General features: G+C 45.6%; 1 protein-coding gene across 1 annotated transcript in view; it reads left to right on the top strand.

The window, feature by feature from the left end:
* arhgap15 (Rho GTPase activating protein 15) overlaps positions 1-17,408 on the top strand; it is a 126,641-nt gene extending 109,233 nt beyond the window's left edge. Inside the window, exons 13-14 of the mRNA XM_023815998.2 lie at positions 3,745-3,850; positions 16,116-17,408. Coding sequence (XP_023671766.2) covers positions 3,745-3,850; positions 16,116-16,299 — 290 coding nt within the window. The 3' untranslated portion in view covers positions 16,300-17,408. The remainder of the gene's footprint in view (positions 1-3,744; positions 3,851-16,115) is intronic.
* Positions 17,409-23,644: the final 6,236 nt, after the last annotated feature.

Here is a 23,644-nt window from a genome sequence, read left to right as displayed (position 1 = left end):
ACCAGATACCTGTGGGGGGGTGGGGACCCCCCAGACAGATTGAGAGGGCATGCTCTCTTATCTTCCAGTGAGCACATGGAGGATTATTTTCCAAACCAGATCCCAGAGAGGATAAAGTTCAGTGTCACTCTCTGCCTCATGTTCCTAAAAGTAAACTCTAAAACGCAGCAGAAATCCCTCATAGGACAGAATCATTGTCTTAGTAAATACATGCTGTGGCTATTGGATTGTTTCTTGAAGCTGACCAATCCCAGCACAGAGAGAGGACAGGTATGATACACTGCTGTCTGGGTGATGTGTCCACCCCAGCTATCAGAAAGCATATGAGTGGGATTTCAGGTGTAAACGTCACAAACGACAGTGCGCTTTCTCGGCCTAAACAGATCACACCACGGTCCGTATGGGCAGCATGAAAAGAGGGAGGGAGGGAAAGGAAGAGCTTAGGGTTAGCAGCTTTCTGTGCGTGAGCGGCGATATGTGACTGGCTGATTTATCACAAGCAAAAGCAGCCAGAAAGTACAATTTCCGACCTGGCCGCAAACAATAATTCATCGCAGTGTCGCCGCCGGATAAAAGACCTTTAGCATGGGGGCTGCACTGTCGCCATGGCGATGAATGTCGGCCTGCGGCAGGTAGCTGCTTCACAAACCGAGACGGGCCGCGACCCGATAAACTTCAGACGGACTCCACCATGTTCTGAGCTGCTGACGCGCAGCACGACGTGGTAATGGTTTGGGGTCTCCAGTAAGCTTGGCCCATGCCCAGCCGTGTTCTAAGATGGGCCTTGACCCAATAAACACCAAGTTTGCGCCACCACATTATGAATCACTGACTCGCATCATGGCGTGTTAATGGTCAGGCAAGCCGGGACCATGCCCAGCCATGTCCTGAAAAGGGCTGCAACCCCATAAATGCCAGGCAGGCACCACCACGTTCCGAATCGCTGACTCGCATCATTCCGTGTTAACGGTCAGAGGTCCCCGGCGAGCCCGGCTCTGTTTAACTGCTTAATTTTTTATGGCACAAATGCAGCGATGCAGCTCGTGTGATTTATTAGTTTACAGGAGCTTCCACCTCTGGCGAGGTGCACAAACTGCAAACGCGCATGATTTATGGTCGGAGGAAGCTGCCTTGTGCCACCGTTCATGTCTCAATGAAAGAATAAATAATTGGATAATCTGAAATCTTATCAGTGACATCTGCATTGTCAGGCTGACATCGAAAGGCTATAAATTACATCCGTTCCCAAAAAATGATGCGCGATTGAATAAACATGTGGGAAGACGCAGATGCTGACACGTGGGAACGCTGCTTCGGAAGCGGGAATGTCAAGGAGAAAAATCGTGTACGTACATCCGTCAGTCCAGCCGTCCTCGGCAATCGCTTATCCAAAGCTGGGTCACAGTGAACCTGGAGTCTCTTTGATAAAGCAGGGGCATGAGGCAGGGGCTTCTCTGGATGGGGGAACAAGGCGCAGGGTACATATATAATCATGTGCTAAGGGAGGGTTAGAAAGCCCTGTTCACTTAAGGTTCAATGGAACCCACCACTCTACAGGTGTGCCCCCCCCCCCCCAATTTGTGATTATTGTAACCCCCAAATAGGGAATGGGAATACATATGTGTTTGGGACCAGTCCGTCACTGCTGCAGACACTTTTCTTGTTAAGACAATAACTCAAAAACCATTTGATAGATGGATCTTTTTCAAACTTTACTGAGGCTTTCTGTGCGTGACGAACTGGAAGTGATTAAATTTTGAGACGGATCACCCCAAAACTGTAGCAGTACCGCATATACTGTAGTGATAACGAAGAGAACGGCAGCACAGACACCAGATATTGTCAGCATGATAACACAAAATTATTTGTCAGATCTTTTCCAATCTTTGCAGACAAATTGTATTGGTGAAGATCTGGACCTCTTCTAATTTTGAGACAAATCTCACCAAAATTGAAGTAGTGGTGCTTAGTGACAGCAAAGACAAGAGTAACTATATAACAGGTTTAACCTTGTGAACAGGGTAACATTTGTTATTATTACTCTGCTTACTTTGTTTGATCTTTCGTGGATCTTATTACCACTTTACAAAATCATTTTGTGGATGAAAATCTACACCTGAAAATCTAGATCAGCCAGAACCCAAATCACCCCAAAACTGGAACTGCAATGACACTGGGCAGTTGTGAAAATGGAGCCTGCTGCCACCATCTTGTAAACACAGCCATCTGCTACCTAAACGTATTCCGTGGATCTTTTGGCAAACTTCCTAGAAACGTTGTACAGGTCAGTGGTTCTGAAACTGTGGGGTGCGAAATGATTTTCTGAATATTCTATAATAAAGTTTATGTTGTTTTTTTTTTTCATTTCTAACCACCCAGAAAATTTTGACAAATTTTATCGGTAGCAGTCCCGTAGCCAGTCGGCAAAATGTATCGTGGGGAACTTGCAAAATTTATCCTGGAGCAATTTAATCATGTTACATTTTTTTGGAGGATTGGGGAAATTGGGTACATGTACAAGAATTTCCTCCCCCTGGATCAGTCTTAGTCTTATTTTTGTCAAAATTGATCCCCCCCCCCCATTCAGCTAAATTTATAGTAGTGGAATTTAATCGTGCCATTTAGCCCAAGTCGGTGCGTGAAAGAACAGCAGGTCTGCTGAACCTACTTACATTAAGACAAGTCACACAAAGTGGTTTGGGCACCGATTAAAGTGTCTGACCCTGCATTCACACCCCTAGCTTTGCTCTGTATGTGTGTGTGTGTGTGTGTGTGTGAGAGAGAGAGAGAGAGAGAGAGAGAGAGAGAGAGAGAGAGAGAGAGAGAGCGAGCGAGCGATTAACCACATGTAACCATTCCAAATGTGAATTTAGCCAACAGGTAACATTAGGTCACATGTTCACCAGTATACCTTGTCGTTTAGTGTTCAAAACATTGGTATGCCCTAAGTAAAAAAGGCAGGAGTTAAAAATACTTTGATTTGTAAATACTGTTCTCATTGATTGAAGCGAATTCCGCGTTTATCCTCCAGTAAGAACATTATTTTTTTGTTCAGTTTTTTTTTTTAGTTTCTTTTGTCCATTAAAAAAGTACAGGAGAACACATTTGAAATGAGAGACATATTACCCATTATTATAAAGATATGGACTCAGAGTTGTATGCAAATATTGGTTATTACCATGCGCAGTATTAAGAATTAGATGACTGTAACGCCTAATTTCCAGAATAGAATTGGTTGAATCTTTGTTTGGACAAGTGCCAGGTCTATCAGACTAAGACCAGACTGGATTGGGAGACATGCAGTATTACAAAGATTTGAGAAAATAGATTTACTATCATAAAACCCTTAGTATTTGCTCACTACACTCTAGCTTCTGGCTTTGTGGTCACATTTTCTTTAGGCCAGAACACAAATAACAAAAACATTAAATGTAATTAAATGAAAAATTAATTTGAGAGCTTAATATAGCAAATTGAGAGCACAAAAAAATAAATTGCGTGCACATTTTAGGGATTTTGTGAGCTCGATTTAGTATTTTATGGGAACGTTAAACGAAATTGTGCACACAATTTAGTACATCATGCCCACGTACCCCAGCTGACCAACTTCTAGAGATTGTAGAGGATGGGGAGTGTGGGAGTAAGCGTTGGATGGACAGGGCAGACCACAGGGCTGTCCGGGGATACAGTGCTGTACAAGGCCCAGCACGGTCTCACCACGCCGCCTTATTCTTTGGTGAACAGAGTCACGGGAATACCGAGAGCGTGTGCAGGCCGTCAAGAAGCTGGTGAAGCAGCTGCCAGTGCCCAACCACCACACCATGGAGGCGCTCTTCAGACACTTCCAAAGGTAAGTACCGGTGGGTGGGTGGATGGATGGATGGACACCATGATGTACTGTAGGGGTGACAGAGAGATACATGTTCTTTGTTGTGTTTTTTTTTCCTGAATATGCTGTTAGCCAGGGAGTCAACATTATTGAAAGGGGTTCCATGTTACTGAAAGATCAATAACCCAGACTATATAATGTCTGCATATAAATGAAGTATGTGTGTGTTAGGTCAGTGTTTGCAGGTATGTGTGTATTAGGTCAGTGTATGCAGGTATGTGTGTGTGTATTAGGTCGGTATTTGCAGATGTGTGGGTATTAGATCAGTATCTGCAGGTACATGTGTGTGTATTAGGTCAGTATTTGCAGGTGTGTGTGGGTATTAGGTCAGTATTTGCAGGTTATTGTGTGTGTATGAGGTCAGTATTTGCAGGTACCAGCAGCAGTTCACCAGCAGGAATGTCACGTCACTTTACCACGAACCCCATACAACGTGCTGCCGCTTCTGCTGTGCCGTCGTGAGCCATCGGGCCGAGCCCTTGTTGTGTTTGTCTATAGTGTTTATCTCTGCATCTGCAGATTATGAAAAAGCTCATTAGCTCTTTGAACTTCAAGTCTTTGAAGCAACTGTTCAGAGATTTTCACCACTTTATTCCAGTTCCCTTCCCAGCACTTTCAAAGTCAGCAGTGTGACTTTTACAGGACTGTTCAGCTTTGAGACTTAAAGTGTTGAGACTTAATCTCAGTTACCAGTTCTCACCGAAGTGTAAAACAATCTCTGCAGTCAGCTGAGTCTGCATGGAGGTTGCAGGGATCTCCAGACTATCGCTGATTCAATCATGGAGCAACTCTTTAAAACCAGCCTTCACTTGGGGGGTGGGGGGGGGGGGGCAATGCTCAAAGTACTAATTATCTCCCAGTGAAAATTCCCTGCTGCTTGGAAGGTACACTGATCAGCAATTTAACCTCAAAAGCCCAGAGACCCTATCTAAGAACATGGCCGCTACAGGTGACATGTGACAGGGGACAGGCAGGGACAGAAGGGCAGGGCAATGCCCACCCACAGCCGGGCAGGATTGGCCTGAGATGCCCAGACAGCAGTGCCGGTCGAAGCCCATTTGGCTCCACCTTAGGTGAGCTTCACTGCTCTGCATGCTCCTCTACATGCTTGCTAAGTCGGCACCGTGTCAGAAGATAGGTGGCAGCTTATGTTGTCTACTTAGTTGACCCTTACTGACACCCAGTCCAGTGGTCACAACTCAGGACAAGCCAATGGGACCACCGGAGGGAATCACATGGTCACCAAGCAAGCCTTTCCATTGGGTTTTGAGGTTACTAAGGGTAATGTGGAAGACAATGGTGCACTTATCATGGTTATATTATACTCTTCCAACAAATGGACCTAATAATTAATCCAAATGCTTCACAGGATTAAGGCCGTTTTATCATAATTCACCGGTTATTGATGGCTAGACCGCTTCTAATAAATAATCTATACCGGCCGCTCATCGACATTCTACCCCCTTATATTGCTGCAATAAAATCTTTGTAAAGCTACTGCAACAAGATATTTTATAAACTAAAACCCACATCCCGAAACGGATGTGTACAGGAATCACTGCAATGCTGAAAGATCAAGGACTCGTAATGTTAGATCAATAAGGCCCCTAATTCTGCGTGGGGATTACACGCTTCCCCAACTTTACGAATCCTGCCCGAGGCTGTTCTGACTTACTGTACGATTCAGTCCTGGGTCCTGGTTCATTTTCTTCACTTTTCCCGGCAGTGCTAGTAATGTTGGTCATTTTTAGTTTCTGTCATTATTGCCACCGTTACTGCTGCTGCTGTTGTTGTTGTTTCTCCTCTGAGTGATTTGGCTCGCTGAATTTTGCCAAGGCCATATTGTGTACCAAAGTTTTGAATTATTAATTATGCTTGTAATAAAGCACATGCGTTATTCATTACCGCAGTGAACATAAACCCCCGTCGCTGCGTGACGGACACAGCAGATCCTTTGCTAATGATACGTTTCTGGAGCTACTACTGGAGGGAGAAAAAAAAACTGTTTTATTTTGTGGTTGATCGTGGCGCTGTGCGACATACATGCGCCTGAATAGGTCTTTGTTTGCTGTTTCTGTTTGTGTAACAGCAGTTTTACTACAAGTAACTAAATTCCCCATAGAGCAGTGCTATGAACTCTGAGTTTAAAAGTTACGCGAAGCCCTTTCATTGTATTATGATTCTTTTGTACAGTTTCTGCAGTGCTCTCGAGCAAGGCTGCACCACCCTGGAGTCTTGCTGCGTTTAGAGAATACAGTTTAATTAGCGCCTAACTTACACCTGAAACACTTGGCGAAGTGACTTACTATCCAAATAATTATTTCAATAAAACAATTAAGTGGCTGAGGTTGAGCAAAAATTAGCACAGGCGCCCCCCCGGAGACCTTGAGTTTGCGCCTCTACCGGAGGGATGTGGGTGGCAGTGGTTGGGGGGGGGGCTTACAGATGTGGCTGTCCTGCAAACGTGCGCGCACCGCTATAATCCTAAAATACCCCATGAATCCGTCGCCAGCTTGGCGCCTGCGTTTTCCCGCTGCTCTACTGGGGACCTGTTAAGACCACGTAGAATCCACAGGATCCCGCCAAAAATCCACGTTTGCTTTCATCCAGTGTTCCAGCTTATTTCTGGGCCATCAGTGGGGCCTAGAACGTCCCAGGGGTGATGGATGGAGGGCATCGCCAATCACCGTCTCCATGAAGGCCCATTCTTCTCATAATTAGCCCATGAAAGGGACATTGAGTTCCCGCAGCGGTACCGCAAGGTCTGGGGCCCGAAGACGCCGCTTCCGGAAGCATCCGCGGAGCTGCCTGCCTTTGGCGACGGCCTGGGAGGGGGGTGACAGGTCATTACGGGGCGCGGAGAAGGAGCAGTCCTGGGCTGCAGCTCATTATAATCAATAGGGGTGTTGCGAACGGGCGAGGTGGCCGCCGGAGTGACGCGTGGCCCGCTGCGATGGAGACGGTGCTAATTAAGTGAGAGAGAGAGTTTAAGGTAGCGAAGAAGACAAAACACGGTGCAGAAGAGCAGCCATGACGTGGGGCCTCTAATTGACGTGTGACATTTAGATGCGAAAGGCTCACAACTGCGATATATAGATACATATAATAGGACAGACAGACAGGATTCATTCATTCATTCTGTTTCAATTCATTCATTTTCAATTCATATCCACAGATAATAAATATTCCATTCAGGCAAGTAACTCCCTACTCTTTCCCCATGAATTCCGTGGGTCCAATCCCTTTCCGTGTGTGATCTTGCCTTCTGCTGTCGGCTGAGTGATCTGAGAGTGAATGCCCTGGTCATGCGGCAGGGCGCCAGAGTGGCCTGAGGTCAGAGCCCCATCCTGCAAGAGCGCGAGGGCATGGTGCCGTGCAGATCCTTCAGAGCAGAGCTGGCCCAGTCCAGCCCGGCCGGGTCCTGCTTTGGCAGGTCGCGCGGGCCATGTGGCTGTCCCCGCCTCTCGGGACAGATTTCCATCTCTCGGCATCATCCTTACGCCCTGCGATGGGGGTCTGACCGCCTCCCGCATGGCACGGCGTCCCCACCGGTGTGAAGCGCGCATTCTGCCGCCGTCTCCTGAGTTCCCGTCTGTGCCAGCTCTGTCATCAGCCAGACCGCTAACTCTCGGCGGCTCGGACAGCACCTGCTGTCCCCTACCCGCGCCGTGACGTCACCGTGAGCCGCGGTTGCTCATGGGGACGTGACGATCTGGCCCGGCCAACGAGCAAACATCTCCGGGTGCCAGAGGGCTGGCTGACCCGAAGCGGACCCACTCCCTTGCTGTGCCTCGCCACCTGATGAAAGCACTCGCGTTAGCGTCTCCATGTCTGAACCATGCGAGTGAAAATAACGAAAATAAAGAGCAGCGGCATGTATGACAAGAGAGTGCCAGGCGAAGGCCGCGCGGCTGCGGGTACCACACCCATACCTACTGATGTGGTGCGACTCCTCTCGCTCTCTCTCCCTGTCTCCCCCTCTTCACAGGCACCTAATTAAGGAACCCTGACTCATTTACATGGATATCTTTGATCTAAATTACACTCCAAACCGCACCAAATTAGGATCATCTGTGAATGTGAAATGTTTTTTCCCCCACGTCCTGAGCGAGGAGCCAGGTCTGGAGGGCACATGTTCAAATGATGAGAGGGATTAGCGATTTTAAAGTTCTCCCGAGACCTGCAACCCCGCCCCCTTTCCCCCACCCCCCAGACAGGGGGAGGATCTTGGACAGTTATCCCAGGATCCTTTATTTTATTGTCTGCAGCCCTCCTGTACTTTATACATGAATTATGACAAACTTCTGAAGTCATCTGCAAGTTGGACCAGCGTTCAGTTCCCGACCCACTGGAGCGCGTGGCTGTCCTGCTTGTGCATTTTCGGTGTTATTCAGTCCTCCTGGCCCAAGGTGTCGCCACTGCCCCCATGTCTTGCAATTAAAAGGACATTCTAAGTGGTTAATTATCTGTCTCATCGTGCCATTTAGCTGACTAATGAACAAAGGAAAAAACACAAATACCTGTGTTTCAAGCTGCGTCGTTACATCTGTTAGTAATTATATGTTTTTTAGAGTATTTGAGTTTCTTAGGTTAAACAGCCCCAGTGATTTGAGAATTCTTTTAAGTATCTGGAGAGTTCATTATCACATTTCACATGCCTAACTATTACCAAGTGAACAATGTTTTAATAACATCAAAACCTGTACTACCTTTTCCATTAAAAACAAGTCAATTCTACAGTAATCATCACCAAAAGCAGAGGATGAGGTACCACTTGAGAATGGAGTAAACAGCAGTAATTAAATGTGATACAGCGCTTAGTCAGTGAGTTACAACAGTTTGTGAGCCGGTGTTGCAAACACACAAACACGCACACTCTCTTGAAAATCTTGCTTTGGTTTTGGCTTAAAAAGCCACCAGTGGCCCTTAAGAGCAACACTCTGGTGTGGGATGCCTCGCTGTCCAGTTTTAACCGAAATCGGTCCCATTTTGCATTGTTTCTGCACACATTCACAATAACAACTGCAGACGAGATGCCAAAGGGAGAATAAGCCAGCAGCCAGTAGGGTCCGTAATGCTGAAAGCCGAATTAGCAGTGTGTGTGTGTGCGTGTGTGTGTGTGTGTGTGCGTGTGTGTGTGTGTATTCATATGCCTAATTCGATGAAAATATCTTCAAGCCTTACTTCTTTTAAACGAGGCATGGCGCGGAGAGTTTTTCCCCAACTTTATTCATTGTTCCCTGCAAAGAAAATGAAAGACCTGTTACGAAAACGCGTTTCACTCGAGGACCTATTTTTACGCTGGCTGAGCTCTCCGAACAGTGTAGTACGAGTCTGTGAAGTCCCCCTTTAAAGTTCCTTTGTTGTGGCTTCACTTTGTGCTCTGGCAGAGCCCCTATTTCTTTTTTTTTTAAATCGCCGTTGCCTGGATTCAATAAGCAGTTGTATATGCATATTGTGACGATGTGGTCAAGGAAACCAGATTTTTTAAATGTACCTTCACATACCCAAACGCTATTTATTCCTTCTCTCGTGGGTGTTTTGGGAGTGGTGTTCATTTTTCTCTTTTTTTCTTAATTTACCACATTGGTTTGAAGTCCATGTGTTATGTTTTTGTGAATCCAGAGTCCCTCTCCACACTGTGGAAAAATAAAATAGCGGGTTTAGCGGGACGCAAGGTATGAGTGAGTCAAACCAGGGGGCCAAAATGGAAATGTCATTTCTGAGCTCAAGGCCTTGCCATTGTTCCCTGGACCTTCTCCTGCTGGTTCCACCACTGCACACTGCCCCCGTAAGCATGGAGCCTTGGGGATCACAGATGAGGGGGGGGGGGGTGTTCAGGTTGCTGAATATTTAAGACTCTACACCGCACAGTGTGGGATCTCAGTTAACAATCATATGACAGGTACATAATGTACTGTGTTTAACAGAAAGACGATAATAAAATATTAAATTAATGCTTCAGTAGTGGGGGGAGCGCAGCTTTGTAACTCCTGAACGGCCTGATTCACTCATACGGAGACCGAATGTCAGTGCTGATTACTTTTACATCCGGAATGCTCTGCCGCCAGGTCTGCCCATGTGACCATGTGACCATGTGACCGGCACAGGGTGATGTGGCAGCAGCGTCCGGAGAAACCGCGGTGTCACCTACATGCAGGCGCTGCGGCTCTGAGCATTTGTTGTAGCTTGGGGGCTCTGGGAACGGTGACAGGGACGTGTTAGCCAACCCCCCCCCACACCCCCCCCCCCCTTATCAAGCGGCCCTCAGCTGACGGGGCGCAGTCATGACCCAATAAAAGGCACCGGAGGGGGAATGGCATCGTGCTCCGGACCGACATATCCCGCCGTTTGCCGCTCAAAATGAGATGCTAATTAATTAGCATTGGCATCTTTAGCGATGCCTGTCAGATTCTATTTGGGATATCAGTCTGTTATCAGGTTAAACCAAAGGCTACCACAAGCTACTCCTGCTACCACTCACACTTGCGTGCACCCGTGTGAGGGGCCTGCCTTTCCCATTTACACTACCTACAGTGGGGGGCGGGGGGGGGGGGGTGATGTGTATGGTAATATGGGACAAATATTGTGTGAGACACGGGGAGATCCTGTAATATATGGGACAGGGGGTGACTCTCCCCCCGGCTTTCCATGGTCTGATGAAATGTTGGCCATGTTCCGGTACTGGTCCGCTGACCAGGGCTTGGGTTCTGCCCAAGCGGATGACGGCCGGTGGAGGGCTATGATATTGTTACTAAGGTGGACATGCACATGCTGGCTGCGTGGCTGCGTTTACACAACCACGTTCGCCGGATGCCGCGATCAGTCCAGCACGTTGTCATGCTCGCGGTACAAAGGCCGTAAACACTGGCAGTTCGGGGAAGGCGCCCTCGACGGAGGAGCCGTACACGTTTCGTCGGAAGGGTAACACGAAGCGCTCAGTGTCATTTGTCACACCACCTTCTCCCGACTTTTCAACCCAACACACTTCTAGTTGACACTCTGCATGTTAATTGCTGCCACTCTGTGGATGCGTGTAGAAAGCGACCTCACTCCCGCTCTCTCCTTCCCCTTCAAACGAGCCCCTAATAATGAAGGGTCCACATGTATGCACAGATCATTGGTAATGATACTCAGAACTTTTACATCCTGATATTCTAATTATTCTAATTAAGCAGAAACACTGACGGAGGTGTATGTGCTGAGGATTAGTGTAACATGAAAGTGAATAAGGCGTCGTCACCTTATCAGGGATATTATGGTTTGCTTTTGTGTTTGGAGGGGGGCAGCTTTTTAAATTGCACATCTGTTGGCTTTCGACACCTTTCTGTAGCTAGATTTACCGCATGCTTTTGCAAGCGCACATGTATTCTTTAAATTAGAGCACCATTTATTGAGCATAATTAGTTTCCATTCTGTCGTGACTGCATGAATGTTGCACCTCTCCTTTGTGCCTGTTTCTAATGGGATTTCAGTGCCCAGCCCCCTGCCAAAGCCCAGGAAAGCCTGTGGAATCAGATGTACACATTAACTCCAATAGCGCAAATCGCAAATACTCGAAAAGAGCTTGTCAGTGCTGATTAATGGATGTTCATTAATAAACTTCCTGTAATCAAGCTTTCACCTGAAACCGTGTGTTAGCCCAGAATCAATTACCTTTTGCTAGCGTAATTTCTACCAGAGGCTTTCACTGACATATCGTGCTGTTACCGTTACTGCTCGCCAATTAATTTCATCATAGAGTGACTTGTAATTCATCTAGGCAGCCAATCAGAGCTCGTATTTCGTCTGGGCAGCCAATCAGAGCCTGTACTCTCATAAACAATGCCTGTTAATCGTGTTTATGGAACATTAAAGAGAACCCAGTCTATCAAACACATCTTCTTCAGCTTAAGTTTTACTAGTACCCATTTTTAGTCTGAACCCTTACTTTGTCAGAAATGGCTGTGTTTATATCTTATATGCATGGAGAATCATTGATTTTGTTCTTAAACTCCTGTTGATGCACATGAATCTTCACAGCTCATGCACATAACAGCCCTGTCGATACGTTAGTGGCAGCGGAAAATGAAAGCCGTCTTGAACAGAGCACAGCGAATCGCGGCGGCGTGTAGGATGCACACTTTGATACACCATCGATTTCCCTTTTCCCAGAAGCGGATATCTCACCTTCCCCTTGGGAATCTCCGAGGCAGTGGGTTATGCCCAGATCAAATACAGTCACTAATCCTCGCTGACCCCCTTGTTTGCGGTGCAGCCCGTAGTATGTCAGGTATGGACACAGAACCAGAGCCGGGGTCAGGCCTAACCCCGGAGGCCTTGGACAACCTTGGTGCCTCTCTGAGTGTGTCACCTATTGAAATGAACGTTAAAATCAAGCACAATACAAAAGTTCATTTCCATATGTGCAGTGAACAGTCAGTTACTCTGTCCAATAACAAGATTACACTGCATGTCATTCCAGGAACTAGTAAACACACATTAAACACAAATTAAGGTGCTTCAATTAGGCACTGACTACAATAAGACAATACAATGTCTCTAGAATTTTAAATCCCATGCATAACATACGTATTTGTGAGTCTTTTTTGAGAACAATGCAAAAGCTCATACATGTTAATACAGTAAACTCTGCTTTGCAGGCTTGTGTTTCATATATGGAATTCAGTTCAGAAAAGTGTCTGGTACCCAGGCCCCCAGAAGCCGCTGGGTGTATTTATGTGCTAGTGTGGCTGACCGGTGTAGCTTTAAGGACGACCTGGGCCCACGTTACCCCACCGCAGGCCTCGTTTGGGCCTGCAGCCGGCCTGCGAAGGCTGCCAGCGGGCCGACCATGCTGCGGTGGCCCCACGCTCGGTCCCGGCCAAGCCTCAGCCCAGGCAGCCGTGCATCAAAGCATTCCCCAGCGCCACCGAGTGGCGGCCGCACCGGCCCTATTTATACAACGTATAATAACGAATACCTTAGGAGCTTTCGAAAACCCGAGGCAACCCTGGGCAATCCAGAAATCATAAAAACAGCATCAGGCAGTGGTATTGATTTGTTTTTTTTCCTCCACATCCTTCTTTTACAATGTATGGAGAAGCATGTATGTCATTTTTTTAAAAATGTATTTTTGGACCTCTTACTAGCTTAACGCAGTGAAGGCATTAATTCTGAGAGCTCTGTGGAAGTTCTGCTCGACTGTCGTTTTTTCCACAGAGAAAGGTATGGGCCATTTTAGCTATGTGACCTCTTCTTTGGACCACGCCCCCCACCCCCCACCACCACCCCAATGGATGACATCATGTGTGTAGCTGAGGTTCACGATGGCTCCGTGCAATCGAGCGATGAGGGTCAAATGGCAGAGAACGAACCTCAGGTGTTCAGCAGACACTTAGCTAGCGCTAGTAGTTGTATACAATATATTTATTGCAGGCAATTCTTTTATTTATGCAAGTGTTACAATGGTGAAAAAGCCTTTGTTGTACAAATTGGGTCCTCCAGATATAGCCACAGTAGAGGTACTGACCAGTATTATATTAGAATATTTTATACTGGTATACTCCAGAGCGTACTCTGGAAAACCCATTTAGCCGAAACGTCATATAAGTTCCCAAATGTTTTATTTAGTGCCACATATAAGGTACATTTCTTAACAAACTTTATTTAATTTGGAAAACAGCACCTTGTATAGTGACTATAATTTTACTCAGAGCACAAAGCTCATAGTACAGCTTGTTCTTGGCTTTGCAAGCTATTTTTTGATCTAATAATTATTTCCAAGATCCTTCTATATTTAAGGGCAGTTTCTAGAAAGCTATTATTCAAATGACATCTGAGTAAAAGCTAAGCTGGTATTTTATACCAGTACAAAAAAATCTAAGTAATGCAGACCCGTGCATCTCTACTGATAAGCTCCTGCTTTACCAGTTAGCACTACTGGCTAATAACAAATGCTCTGTAGGAGGGTTTAGGGCTAATTTGTTTGCTGACATGACTTGTGATTGTGGCATTCACATAAAACTTTTCACAAGGTTCAGATTGTAAGTCCCCCTTTTTAGAATAGTAAGAGTATCTTTGATCGAGAGTATATGCATTTAACGGGCATTTATGAAGTTTGTCTGTATGTTGTTTTTTTCCTTTTCATTATGTGTTCAGTCAAGTCAGTAATTCACCGCATCTGCTGGTTGCAGAGCTGCGCTTAATGAAGAAGGTGGCGCCCTTACATGCGTGTTTGGAGCCCACATTCTCTGGCACAGGATCCAAACCCACATGAAGACTCATGAGCCGTTTCAGTATGATCATATCCAGTATGAAGACGTCTGCATTATACTCCATCATATAACTATTAGTATGTGTGACAGCCTACTGCCTGGATTTACTGTGCATGTGCAAAATGACAATAAAGTTGACTTTGAAAGAGCACCGGGGGGGGGGGTGAAAAGCTTCCAAGGCAAACAGCTCTCTGAGGAGACATCTTCACCCACATCGGGCTGCTCCCCAAGACCAGGGGGAGGCCCTGAGACTTGTTGTAAAGGTGCATGCAGAAGTGCATGCTGTGCTCCTGTAGTGCCGCTGTAGTGCCCGTGTAGTGCTCCTGTAGTGCTCCTGTAGTGCCGCTGTAGTGCTGGTGTAGTGCCAGTGTAGTGCTCTTGTAGTGCCGGTGTAGTGCTCCTGTAGTGCCGCTGTAGTGCTCCTGTAGTGCCAGTGTAGTGCTCATGTAGTGCCGGTGTAGTGCTCCTGTAGCGCCGCTGTAGTGCCGGTGTAGTGCTCCTGTAGTGCTCCTTTAGTGCCGCTGTAGTGCCGCTGTAGTGCTCCTGTACTGCCGCTGTAGTGCTCCTATAGTGCCGGTGTAGTGCTCCTGTAGTGCTCCTTTAGTGCCGCTGTAGTGCCGGTGTAGTGCTCCTGTAGTGCCGCTGTAGTGCTCCTATAGTGCCGGTGTAGTGCCGGTGTAGTGCTCCTTTAGTGCCGGTGAAGTGCTCCTATAGTGCCGCTGTAGTGATCCTGTAGTGCCGGTGTAGTGCTCCTGTAGTGCCGGTGTAGTGCTCCTGTAGTGCCGGTGTAGTGCTCCTGTAGTGCCGCTGTAGTGATCCTGTAGTGCCGGTGTAGTGCTCCTGTAGTGCCGCTGTAGTGCTCCTGTAGTGCCGGTGTAGTGCTCCTGTAGTGCCGCTGTAGTGATCCTGTAGTGCCGGTGTAGTGCTCCTGTAGTGCCGGTGTAGTGCTCCTGTAGTGCCGCTGTAGTGATCCTGTACTGCCGCTGTAGTGAGCCTGTAGTGCCGCTGTAGTGATCCTGTACTGCCGCTGTAGTGATCTGTAGTGCCGCTGTACAGCTCCTATTGTTTCTTTTGTCATGTGTCACTCCATGACCCTGCCCAGGATAAACAGCTGGAAGGTAGATAGATAGATAGATAGATGGATGGATGGATGGATGGATGGATGGATGGATGGATGGATGGATGGATGGATGGATGGACTGATCATACTTACCACCTTCTTACAAACTTAACACAGTAATGCATGCTTATCTTCACATTTATACCTTAACTGTTACTTTAACATAATGAGTAATTCTAAAATGTTCACAGATTATTACAAATGTAAATTGTTACAATGTTACATTACAAAATTGTTTAAAAAAATTTAGTATTTTAATATGTTTTATATTGGGATATTTCAAAGTGGTATTGTGTAAAAATGATCTGGTCTAAAATGTTATGTAAGTTTCCAAATGCCACCTATTAATATTTCCCACATGAAATTTATACTACTAAAAATATTTAATTGATGTTTTATTGAAAAAGTAAATAGAAAAAACATCCTAAATTAATTTCAACCTGATTAAAATCCACTCTCTCAGGTGTACCACTGTGTTGATTGGTTTTCTGTAACAGATTTATTTAAGGATGCACAGAGAAGTAATTCAGAATCATCTGTATTTGTCTGTATTGTTTTCAAACACAGATGTGACAGAATCTGTTTTTTCCCTATTGGAAATGTATTTCAGTTCAGCCAGTAAAGAGGGTAAAGAGAAGGAAATTGTGTCACAGATGTCATACTGTTGTATGAGCTGTATACATGACAGGAAGAGAAGAAGTGTCCCTTTCAGTGGAATAGCATTGTTACCATCATACAGGATATAATCTGCATAGATACACTGTAAACATCCTGCATGTATTTACATATCGATGAAAGCCAATAAGAGAGGAAAATGTGTAAACGTGTAAATATTTTCATCTTTTGTCAGGATTTTGACCAAGTCATCGAAGAATCTGATGTCCACTCAGGGAATAGGTATCGTGTTTGGACCGACACTCCTCTGGCCTGAACTGGACTATGGAAACATGGCCGTCAACATGGTGTACCAGAACCAGATAGTGGAGCTGACCATCTCCGAATGCTCCGAGATCTTTGGGCCTGAGGTGAAATAGGCGAGGGAGAGCAGGGCTGATCCACAAAGTGCCACAAACGCAGCTCCGTCAGACAAATCCTGTCACCAGGTTTTGGAATGTAGATGTAAACGTGCCTTTGAGGCACCTCTTCTTCACCTCTTCCTCACACGCTGCCTGACAGATGTTCCGGCACTTTCCATGTTTGTGTATTCGAATATAAAAGAAATGGGGAAAATTAGAAAATACAGTAAAGCAAAGATATTAAGACAAATGACAAAATGGATTGATGACATTCTGTGATTGCAGATAATATTCTGCATTTAATAAGTACACTTAAGCCATGTTTTTAGTAATATAGAAACACATTCATGATGTATTATAATGCATTCAAAAGGTATTATATACATGACTAAATATTAAAAGGCATGACACATTATAGCCATATGGATTATACATAATAAATGCTTTAGAAAGTTTTAATCTATAATGCACTATAGATACCTTTATATTGCATTATAATGCTTGGTATAAGCATTAAGGATGCTTTGTACTACATTATAAAGGTATATAAACTGCATTATAGATGAGAGCTTCATAAAGCATTCATAATGCTTAATAAACATGGCATTACTGTGTCATGCCTTTTTATAAATGCTTAAAGCCATGTTTATAATGCATTATGAATGTATTTATATATTACTAAAAACATGGCCTTAAGTAAAGTGTTGCAGATCTGATTTTGATATTACTGGAAATATGTTAAAAATCTTAGTGTAAATATGACAATAATAAATATTTGATGCACCACAACTTTATACATACCGATAATGTGGTTCATTATCTGTACGTTTAATGTATAAATCAGGTTGTGACGTTACCATGTTAGAGGAAATATTTTTTGTCATAAGTTTTTCTTGGAATCTATAGTAACTGTGTAAAATAATTTGGCATTATAAAATATTTCGCTTCATAGTGGATATATTAGATACATTATTACTTTCTCTTCTTTTATTTTCCCTCTGTAAACTGCTTACCTGAACCTAAATTCCAGATAAATTGTTTTAATATTTTGATTTTACTGGTAGCTGAATGTACTTTTTAAAGCTTAGTAAAGCATGAACACCTCAAAAATAAATAACCAAACCGATGGTCAGTGAAAATGTTTTTTCCGTGGTCATCACTGTGTCCAGTACTTTAAAGAGATCGACTTGGTGTTCCAGATGCACCCATTTATGAAAACAAAACAGTCACGGGAGGATCCTCTGGTCTCATGCTGTATCGACAGACATTATTGGGTTTCGCTTTTTCACTGCTGAAATTCTATAGTAAAGAGGAGAGTTTGACTTGGAAAGCATCTGAGACCCCTGCTGTTTTTTTTACAATACAATTAGGAGCATTTGCAGAAGAAGAAACCCTCAATGTTTTCATTACTTTTGTCCATGTCCTATAAAGAGGCCTCCCTTTGTCCTTTTTTTGCCTAGCATGCAATATTTGAGTTGCCCCGTAAGCAGCGTGCTCCCTGAAAGCAGGACACGCCGACAGTGAGGTTGAATAACCAGATCGCAGAACGCATTCTCTGTCTGCCAAGGGAAGTTAGGATGACCGCTTTAAAAAAGCTCATCATGGTGCCTCAGACCACATGAAAACCTGAGGCAGCGCATAAGGCCCGGTCCTGTGGGCCATCTGTACCATATGAGGTCCAGGTTCAGCCACAGTGCAGACCCATTCCTCGCAGAACCAAATATGATCCTATTGGTCCCGAGAGGGCGGCAGCATAGGGTCATTGTTTTTGTACAGATCCCCAAAGTGCTAAATCACTACAGGAACACAGATGTATGATCCAGGATGCATTGACCTACTGTTTATCGCTCATAAGAATCCTTACTGTTGTGTTCATTCATTCTCACAGATTCTGACATCCCTTTTACATATCTCCTTAATGCTCACTTTCTAATACTCCCTACACAAACACTAACGTAACAGAGCAAGTCACAGTGGCCAGCCATATGTCTGTAATATACAGTTGCTAGAAGATTCTAGCTTCCTGTTTACGTTAGATCAAAACATGGGCATTAGCTAATGACAATATGCTTCGACCATCGTGGCAAAACCTCTGGCAGACAGACAGGAAGCTTGACTTGAGCCGAAGCGAATCCAAGTCATAAATTTTAATTTGTATGGTTTTGTTAATCAAGGAGATTTAGTGAACAGAAGTTCGACCAGGTTTATGCCTTTAAGGAAAGCAGGAAAAAAAATAAAAACGAAGGCTTTTCCTCTTTGATTTCCTCTGTTTGGCTGCCAGGAATGCTAAACTGCAGTATAATGACCTGTTAAGTTTCATTTATAAATATTCAAACTTGTAGAAGGTCCATCATCTCATTTGCAAGCTTGGAACGGACTCCTCTGTGCTCATCATTTGTCTGGCAGGGATGTGGTGAATGTAGACAGACTGTGTTCCTGAATCTCACATCCCCGAGAGGAACAACATTTCACTCGAGGGGCCTGAACCAATGGATGAAGGAAGCCGGGCACACCAGCAAAACAAAACATGCCAATGAAGCATGGACTTCTCCATTTCAAACAGGAGGAAGAAGAGTAAAGTGAGCGTAGAGAGTGAATAAAGGTTCATGACTCGTTGCTATGGCAGACACTAGCTTTGAGTGCTTGGGAACAATAAGCGAGCCCAGCCAAAGCCATGATGAACCTTTTACTGGCCGCTCTGCACGCCTGCCTGTCTCTCCTAGGTACTGACACACTGACTCACCATAGTCGATGACAAGTTACAGTCAAGGTGACCGCGTGTTTACTTACACACTGACTCGCCATAGTCGATGACAAGTCACAGTCAAGGTGACGGCGTGTGCACTTACACACTGACTCGCCGTAGTCGATGACAAGTCACAGTCAAGGTGACGGCGTGTGTACTTACACACTGACTCGCCGTAGTCGATGACAAGTCACAGTCAAGGTGACCGCGTGTTTACTTACACACTGACTCGCCGTAGTCGATGACAAGTCACAGTCAAGGTGACCGCGTGTGCACTTACACACTGACTCGCCGTAGTCGATGACAAGTCACAGTCAAGGTGACCGCGTGTTTACTTACACACTGACTCGCCGTAGTCGATGACAAGTCACAGTCAAGGTGACCGCGTGTGCACTTACACACTGACTCACCATAGTCGATGACAAGTCACAGTCAAGGTGACCGCGTGTTTACTTACACACTGACTCGCCGTAGTCGATGACAAGTCACAGTCAAGGTGACCGCGTGTGCACTTACACACTGACTCGCCGTAGTCGATGACAAGTCACAGTCAAGGTGACCGCGTGTTTACTTACACACTGACTCGCCGTAGTCGATGACAAGTCACAGTCAAGGTGACCGCGTGTGCACTTACACACTGACTCGCCGTAGTCGATGACAAGTCACAGTCAAGGTGACGGCGTGTGCACTAACACACTGACTCGCCGTAGTCGATGACAAGTCACAGTCAAGGTGACCGCGTGTGCACTTACACAGTGGTTTGCTTCTCAGCAATTGCGTCTTGCCAACATTTTGTCATTATATCCAAATAAAACAAATGTATTTACCGGAAGGAGTTCAAACTTAAATTGGAAAAAATAATAATAACTCTCACTCCAGCATAAACAACTTTCAATAACCTCAATTAGAAATTTAAGATAAATTTCAACGAGTCTATGGAAACACATTTATTTATATATATATATATATTTTTTTACACACACACACACACAGTACAAAAGTCTTAGGCAGTCAAAGAAAATGTTAAATGCTATTTATCTATTTAGTGAGTATATATTTCCTGAGAAAAAAATGACAATTTAACATTAGAAGATATGCAAATTAGCAGCAACAGTGATAAAACACTAACAAGAATTTCATCTGTTCTCCAATAAGTTACATTTCTGTTGTTGGACGGCTAGATGAACAACGCCTCAGTTCCCAAACCTCTCCTCAGGGGCACCCCAGCCATGCCATGGATTCGTTAAATTTCACAAACAGCTCAATTAATTAATTACTTTAATTAGTTAAATAGCTCTGGGAGTATTGAACAGACAAACAAGGTATGCTAGTGATCCAGTCAAAAGCTACATGAGCGCATTGGGTGGTTGCTGCAAATACTGGGTGACACTCAAAATGGGCAAGCTGGTGCAAGTTCACATACATAATATCATAGTTTTACACAAGCATGAACACTTTTAAACATCACTTTCATTAACCGCCTAAGACGTTTCCACAGTACTGTATATTGCGTAAAACGTGAGGAAGACTGAATGACGTCACTTACATCTGATGGTGCCATTGGTTTCTGCTGAAGATGGTGCAGACCAGACATCGCTGTGAATCCGGCCATGTGAAGGTCACCTAGCATCAGTGAGTCCACTGATTTCTCACATGTGAGAAATGCAGACATGGAGATTAGTGCTTGTGATTCCTGCTGAACATAATAATAATAATATGTGGTTTTGGCATCGTGTGAAAATTTTAATTGTTGCCAGTGGAATGTGAAAATATATGGGCAATTCAGAAGGTGATCAGCCTGAGGGAGGTAACTCAACTCCAGAACAAAGTGGTGGGGAGCAATCGTGAAAGCAAAAAAAATTATATTAACAGAAAAACACACAGTGTCCAGATCACTAGCAGACATCCATCCATCCATTTTCTCCCACTTATCCGAGGTCGGGTCGCGGGGGCAGCAGTCTGAGCAGGGAAACCCAGACTTCCCTCTCCCCGGCCACTTCCTCCAGCTCCTCTGGGGGAATCCCGAGGCGTTCCCAGGCCAGCCGAGAGACATAGTCCCTCCAGCGTGTCCTGGGTCTTCCCCGGGGCCTCCTCCCAGTGGGACATGCCCGGAACACCTCACCAGGGAGGCGTCCTGGAGGCATCCTAAGCAGATGCCCGAGCTATCTCATCTGACTCCTCTCAATGCGGAGGAGCAGCGGCTCTACTCTTAGTCTCTCCCGAATGACCGAACTCCTCACCCTATCTCTAAGGGAGAACCCAGCCACTCTGCGGAGAAAACTCATTTCGGCCGCTTGCACTCGTGATCTCGTTCTTTCGGTCACTACCCACAGCTCGTGACCATAGGTGAGGGTAGGAACGTAGATCGACTGGTAAATCGAGAGCTTTGCCTTTTGGCTCAGCTCCTTCTTCACCATGACAGACCGATGCAGCGCCCGCATCACTGCTGACGCCGCACCAATCCGCCTGTCAGTCTCCCGCTCCATCGTCCCCCCACTCGTGAACAAGACCCCAAGATACTTAAACTCCTCCACTTGGGGGAGGACCCCATCCCCGACCCGGAGAGAGCATTCTACCCTACCATTCTACCCCAGGGGCGGATCTCATCCACCCCCGGGGCCCGGCCACTGAGTAGCTTTTTAACCACCACAGCGACCTCCACCCCAGAGATAGGGGAGTCCCCACCCAAGTCCCCATACTCTGCTTCCACATTGGAAGGCGTGTCGGTGGGATTGAGGAGGTCTTCGAAGTACTCCTTCCACCACTCCAAAACGTCCCGGGTTGAGGTCAGCAGCACCCCATCCCCACCATAAACAGTGTTGATGTTGCACCGCTTTCCCGCCCGGAGCCGCCGGATGGTGGACCAGAATCGCCTCGAAGCCGTCCGGAAGTCGTTTTCCATGGCCTCGCCAAACTCCTCCCAAACCTGAGTTTTTGCCTCAGCAACCGGCGAAGCCACATCCCGCTTGGCCTGCCGGTACCTGTCAGCTGCCTCTGGAGTCCCACAGGCTAAAAAGGCCTCCTTCTTCAGCTTGCCTACCCCCCGCTCGGCGCCTCTCCAACTCCAGAGTGGAAAAGGGTCCAACCCCCCTCAAGGAGACTGGATCCAGAGCCCAAGCCGTGCGTCGAGGTGAGCCCGACTATATCTAGCCGGAACTTCACAACCTTGCGCACCAGCTCAGGCTCCTTCCCCACCAGAGAGGTGACATTCCATGTCCCAAGAGCTAGCTTCTGCAGCCGAGGATCGGACCGCCAAGGTCCCCGCCTTCGGCCACTGCCCAGCTCACATCGCACCCAACCCCTATGAGCCCATTGGAGGGGGGACCCACGTGCCTTGTTCGGGCTGTGCCCGACCAGGCCCCATGAGTATAGGCCTGGCCACCAGGCGCTCGCCATTGAGCCCCACCCCCAGGCCTGGCTCCAGGGGGGGGGCCCGGTGACCCACGTCCGGGCAAGGGAAACCATGATTCCATCATTTTGAACATCATAGCAGACATAAGCATTTACAAATAACGATTTACATAAAGTTTAATTTACTAGAATTTAACTCTGAAATTAAATTGTTTATTTACAATAATTAAGTTCTATTACCACAGTTCAAAAATATCCCTATTAAATTATCTGGCAATATTCAGCAATTACACTACTAAAATGATTAACGACTAGATAATGCAAAGAAAGTGTTTACACAGAGGTTGGTTCACAGTTGATAAATAGTTATGAATAAAAGGTTTCATAAGATATTGGAAAGTAAAATGTAATTAAGCCTATAAAACAGCCTCCGGGGAATAATGATCTAAAGCAGGGCTATTCAAATCACGGTCCTCAAGATCCGAGTCTGATTTTCCAGCCTTCCTTCACCTGCAAGCTAGGTGTGAACTTCTGTGAAGTGTCTGTGGCTAATTACAAGCAGCCATTTTTAAACTAATTACCTGGGAGAATTGAAAACAAGGGCTGGACTTGGAATCAAGGTCCAGGTTTGAAGAGTCCTGATCTATACACTTATAAAGGCTTGCAGAAAATTAAATTCAATGACTAAAGTATGAGTAAAGTATTACACAATATCACTCTTCAGTACCCTGACCGATGAGTAGCCCAATTGAGTATCCAACTGTAGTGTCCCAGCATGATTGGCCCTGTCTAAATATGATGACCTCGTTTTGTGTGAAGCAGCAGGCAACTATTTTTATAACAAACAAGCTCCCTACCTAAGAAACAATTAAGAGCCACTGGTAAAATGAAAAGGACCATCATGTCAGATGAATAGAGAGGAAAGAGCACCCTTTGCAACTTAATCACCGTCACAAGGCTGCTGTTTGATGACTGTCATTTTCACACTTACCAGCTTTTTTGCAGAATCAGCCCTCTGGGGTTTCATGCAATTGAAACATCCACACTTTGTTTAGGTGTAGAAAGGGAGTGAATATGATTACATTACACATGAGTTTAATCACTTTTTTTCACCACACTTTAGCATCTCTTGATTACTCACCTAGGAAGGGTCCTATGAATATACAGGGTGTGTTTATGTGTAGGAGCCCAACAGAGAAATCACCGGCCAGCCTGGGGATTAGTACCAGTGACCTTCTGATCACAGGTATGCTGTCCTCACTCGCT

Source organism: Paramormyrops kingsleyae, chromosome 16 (assembly GCF_048594095.1).
Source record: "Paramormyrops kingsleyae isolate MSU_618 chromosome 16, PKINGS_0.4, whole genome shotgun sequence".
NCBI classification, from domain to species: domain Eukaryota; kingdom Metazoa; phylum Chordata; class Actinopteri; order Osteoglossiformes; family Mormyridae; genus Paramormyrops; species Paramormyrops kingsleyae.
This window is presented reverse-complemented; position numbering and strand designations above follow the sequence as displayed.